Raw genomic sequence first — 4,822 nt, 5'->3', positions numbered from 1 at the left:
GTGAAATATCTTCAAGATGTTCGTGGTACCAATGACGAGAAGCACGCTATGTGAATTATGGAATGAATGACTCAAATGTTTAGTTTAGTATTGTATTTTACGGAGGAGAAAAGTAGAGAATGTGAAAGAACCCCAAAAGTGTTATACTTGAGATTTTGGAATTTCATATGTAGCTAAGAATGAATAACCTTAGCTAATGGAAAAATAAACCAATGTAAGGCATTATGAATAAAATAATATAATTTAAATAATTTAAAAAAAAAACACTTTAGGATGTTGTTAGAGAACAAATTGGTAGAATGCATGATGGAAAAAAAGCAAGGAATGCAGAGAAATACAAAAATAATGGATATTACTAGTGTTCGTACATCAAGTCCTACATCAAGATGAACTTCCCTAAGAATCATAGGATAAAGAAACTTCCACACCTTAACTATAGTACTGATAGAGGAAGAAACTGGATCCCGTTAGCTCTGAATTCCAGTAGTTTCCTTTTCATCTCACGATTTTGAAGCAAATTGTGTTCGAGTATACAAGCATTCGTTGTTCTAGTTATTCCCCGCTATTTCTTCATGACAAAGACACTCATACGCAATTTTGATGAGTACTACGTAAGATTAAACTGTTTGATATTTTATTATTTTATTGCATTGTAGCATATTTATAGCTAGATAATGACATTTGAAATGCATAATTTAGCTGTGCTAGCTCCCCAGAAAAAGTGTACAATATGAAAATTGTGAGTATGAGCGTCTTATTTTACAAAAACCTGAAAATAACATGTATGGACTAGAAAAGTTCATCAAAACTCCATAAGTGGCATATAAAATCAAACATGTGAATGTTTCTATGGTTATGAATATTTGCGTATATATTTTCTAAATAAAATCTAGACGTAAGGAACTTTCTCGAAGACTTACACCACCATAAAAATTTAGTGAATATTGCTAAAATGCCATGAGAAATCTATTCTCCAAAATATGAGCATTGTGTACTGCCAAATGTTGTGATTGCTTAGCTTACCTTTATCTCAAAATTAAGAACTAAGCAGTTAATTTAAGCATCACTTTCGTATTTAGAACCCAAAAATTATGAATGCAATTATATGGCTATTCGTTTTACTGTAACTTCCAGCTTGATTCAACAAAAATTCTTCAATATGTTCATCTATACATATTTATATTCTATTTTGTGCACGTGTAGAGCTGAAGGGAGAAAATAGATAAAAGAACTGTTGAAGGATGTAAGTTTTAATATATATATATTTACATATAGTAAAGTCAGACCATAACCCGTATATATCAACTGGTAATCAATATATATATGTATTGAATTTGTTAAGATATTACATCATTTTAGTTAAATTAAAGGTAATTTTAAAATATAATTAAATCTTAATATTAAACGTGGAATAGACTTCCAGGAATCAAAAATGCCATTTTTTCAACTCCTCGTATATTGTAAACCAATTTCACAAATGAAAGGCCTTCTCCAAATACATGAAATAATATTCTCGGATCCTTCGTAGTTTATGGCACCACATCCTTGATGCTGATCTCCTAGCCCAAAGTGGATGCCGAAGTTGAAGATTCCGCCTAGACCTAAATAAAACAAACATACAAAAGGCAATGAAAATAAATCCAAGACTAAAATAGAACACTAAGAAACAGTGAATGACATAACACTATTGAAACGTTATACAGGGTGAACGGTAACCACGTGGACAAACTTGGACGGATGATAGTATATCTAAAAAGAAGCAAAAAAAAAAGTCCTAGTGAACACGGGAAAATTCCGTCCCTTTTAGAAGCTCCAGTGTGTCGAAAGCGTGGGAACGTGCGCTTAGAAACGTCACTTTGAAAGTCATACCTACTCTATTGAAAAATGCATATTTGAAGACGCAGCTATGTGTGCGCACGGGATTCCTCAAAGGAACGGAGGGATTCCCGGACATGCTGTAAATGAAAGAAGTGTCACATGTTGTTAATTCCGTGCGCACACGTAGCTGCGTTTTCAAACATGCAGTTTTGAATAGAGTAGGTATGACTTTCTAAGTGACGCTTTTAACCGCACTCTCTATGATGTATTGTTTTCATGTCATGTTCCACGCTTTCGACACTCTGTCACTCCTAAACGGGACGGAATTTCCGTTCACTAGGACTTTCTTCTGTTTCTTTTTTGATGTACTATCACCCGTCTAAGTTTGTCCACGTAGTTACCGTTCACTATATATATATATATATATATATATATATATATATATATATATATATATATATATATATATAGGGTGTTTCAAAACAATACCGACAACGTTTGGGAGGTGATTCCTAACACCAAGATAAAACAAAAAGTATAGACCAACCTGGGTGCACGAATGCTTCATTTCGATAGGGACCTCTCGGGGACCGACAAGGATCTCTCGATAGGGAATCGGTGTGATAATTACCGTAAATCTTGTACGGTAATATCACACCTGTGCTTTTTTTTTTTTTTTTAAAAAAAAGACCCCTAAATATTACGGTAAATTACCGTAAAATATACGTTACCAAACTTGTTTCTAAACACGGTCAATACAATTTTGTTTCTAAATTACGGTCTGCCGTTTTTATGAAAAAACAGTGGTCCGTAAAATTTAGGGTAATCGTATGGCAACGAGAGTTGACGGTAATATGTCAGTAAAATTAAGGCGAAATTTTTACAAATTTCTCTCCTCCCTTGATCAAGTTCTTGGAATCGTAAACAAAACTTTATCTACAAAGAGTTTAAATCAACTGACTCTACTGCGTACTCTGGAATTCCACAGGGCTCCAACCTAGGTCCGTTATTGTTTCTTTTATTCATTAACGATCTCCCTGATCACATATCATTAAGTAACAAATTGGTCTTTACGGATGACCTCAAAATATATGCCAGGATAGAGACCATCGATGACTGTCTCAACTTACAATATGACTAAGAAACTGTTGCAAACTGGTTAATAAACTTTGTGTAAACATAAATAAATGTAGTATTTTATTGTTTACTAGAAACAAAAATCAAGTAGAGTTTAACTATTCATTTAATTAGATTATATTAAACAGATTAAATTCAGTAAAAGATCTCGGGGTTACGTTTGATACGAAACTAACATATAGTGAACATAGTTAATGAATCTTTTAAAATGTTAGGATTCATAATTAGAAAGGGGAAAGGAGTTTAACAATATCACCACACTAACAAAAATGTATTATTCTTATGCCCGATCAAAACTGGAATATGCTGCTGTGATCTAAAACACCCTGCAAGAACAATACCGAAACAAACTCGAAAAAGCCCAACCCAATTTTATCAAATACTTAGCATACAAGAGTACTGGAATCTATGCATCTTACGAAAACTATCTTACATTAATAGACAACTTCTATATCCCTACACTAGAACAAAGGCGAAATGTAGTAGATCTGATGTTTCTTCGTAAAATAGTAAAAAATGAGTTTTATTGTATAGATCTGATATTGACACTAAATTTTCATGTCCCGACACTTAATACTCGTATTGAAAACTCTGGCCTGTTCTATTGCAAAAAGGCAAGGATCAACGAACGTATTATTGAAGTCACCAATCTGGAGAGTATGCTCTTCTTATAACAAATTATGGACCGAATACAAGGAAATTGATATATGTAATATGAACTATAATATGTTCAAGAAAATTATTGTAAGTTTATTTTGTAATGCACCAACACTATAATTGGGCTTTGCCTGTTGTGTTGTTGTTCACAAATAAATAAATAAATACATTTCTGTAATAAGAGAATGAGATACAGATCAGGATATACCGCCCAATCATCTCATACTCTGCGCAGCCTGTGGTCAATTCTGGAACTTAAAAAAACGAAGAACTTTTCTCCTCACGGAACTCAGTGTTGCACTATATAAGAAATGGCGTAGTTAGGGTTGTGCACAAGACAGAATTTTCGATCCAAGATAGTTGTCTGTTTTCTAAACGAGAATATATTAATTTTCGAGACGAGATATCGCTTTCACGATACATTTTCGAGACAGGACGGTGTTATCCTTTGACTTAGGTCTATGCTCAAGCACAATTTTCGTCTCCAAACTATTCATGGCTTACATGCTTCAATTCTAAGGCAAATCAAATTTGTTCTACAGGTTGACAGTAGGGTCTACCCGTATATATAAATATATTTGTGTCGTGTAGAAATAACCTTGTTTCTGATGCCCTGTAGATAGAAGATATCGTAATTTATATATACAGACACAAATATTCTTTCAATACATACCTAAATTTGCCCCAAGGCCGTTATTGCCCCCAGTCTGGTAGCCGATGAAAGCCTGATCTTGTATCCCGGCCATATTGAGTAAATCTCTTAACATTGAAAGCTTCTGTTGATTCTCAACTAATGCCAAGTGACCTCCTTCTGCTTCGCATATTCCCTCTGCATCTTGCCACATTCTTCGCTCACGGTGAACTTTATAGAATCCGTAACCTTCCATGTACATGTAGCCAGTTGGGGTTATTTGCGGTGTTGGAGGGTGAAGAATTGGTTGACAATCTTGAAAGAAAGAACAAGGAATGTGGTTATTGTTTTTAATATTCATAACATTGTATGATTTTATAATTAAACGTAAACACCATTTTCACCTTTCGACGTTAATTTACGAATTGAAAAGTGGTCCTAATATTTTGTAACATTTAGATGTAAAATAGTGAGTGCAATGTATTACTCAGTAACATATTTCTTGGTGAAGTACAAACAGTTTCAGCAAGAAAATCGATTAAAAATAACACTCAATTGATAGAATATTCAATCCCAGTT

General features: G+C 33.7%; 1 protein-coding gene across 1 annotated transcript; it reads right to left on the bottom strand.

The window, feature by feature from the left end:
* Positions 1 to 1,234: 1,234 nt before the first annotated feature.
* LOC145678186 (hemolymph lipopolysaccharide-binding protein-like) lies at positions 1,235 to 4,619 on the bottom strand. The gene is made up of 2 exons (XM_081748253.1): positions 4,286 to 4,619; positions 1,235 to 1,601 (listed from the first exon to the last, which is right to left on the bottom strand). Exons 1-2 carry the CDS (start codon positions 4,602 to 4,604, stop codon positions 1,444 to 1,446), a joined length of 477 nt encoding a protein of 158 aa, XP_081604379.1. The 5' UTR covers positions 4,605 to 4,619; the 3' UTR covers positions 1,235 to 1,443.
* Positions 4,620 to 4,822: the final 203 nt, after the last annotated feature.

Source organism: Thermobia domestica, unplaced genomic scaffold (genome assembly GCF_964235325.1).
Source record: "Thermobia domestica unplaced genomic scaffold, izTheDome1.hap1.1 HAP1_SCAFFOLD_2016, whole genome shotgun sequence".
Classification (NCBI taxonomy): Eukaryota; Metazoa; Arthropoda; class Insecta; order Zygentoma; family Lepismatidae; genus Thermobia; species Thermobia domestica.
Note: the sequence above shows the minus strand (reverse complement) of the source record. Positions and strands in the feature narration are given on the sequence as shown.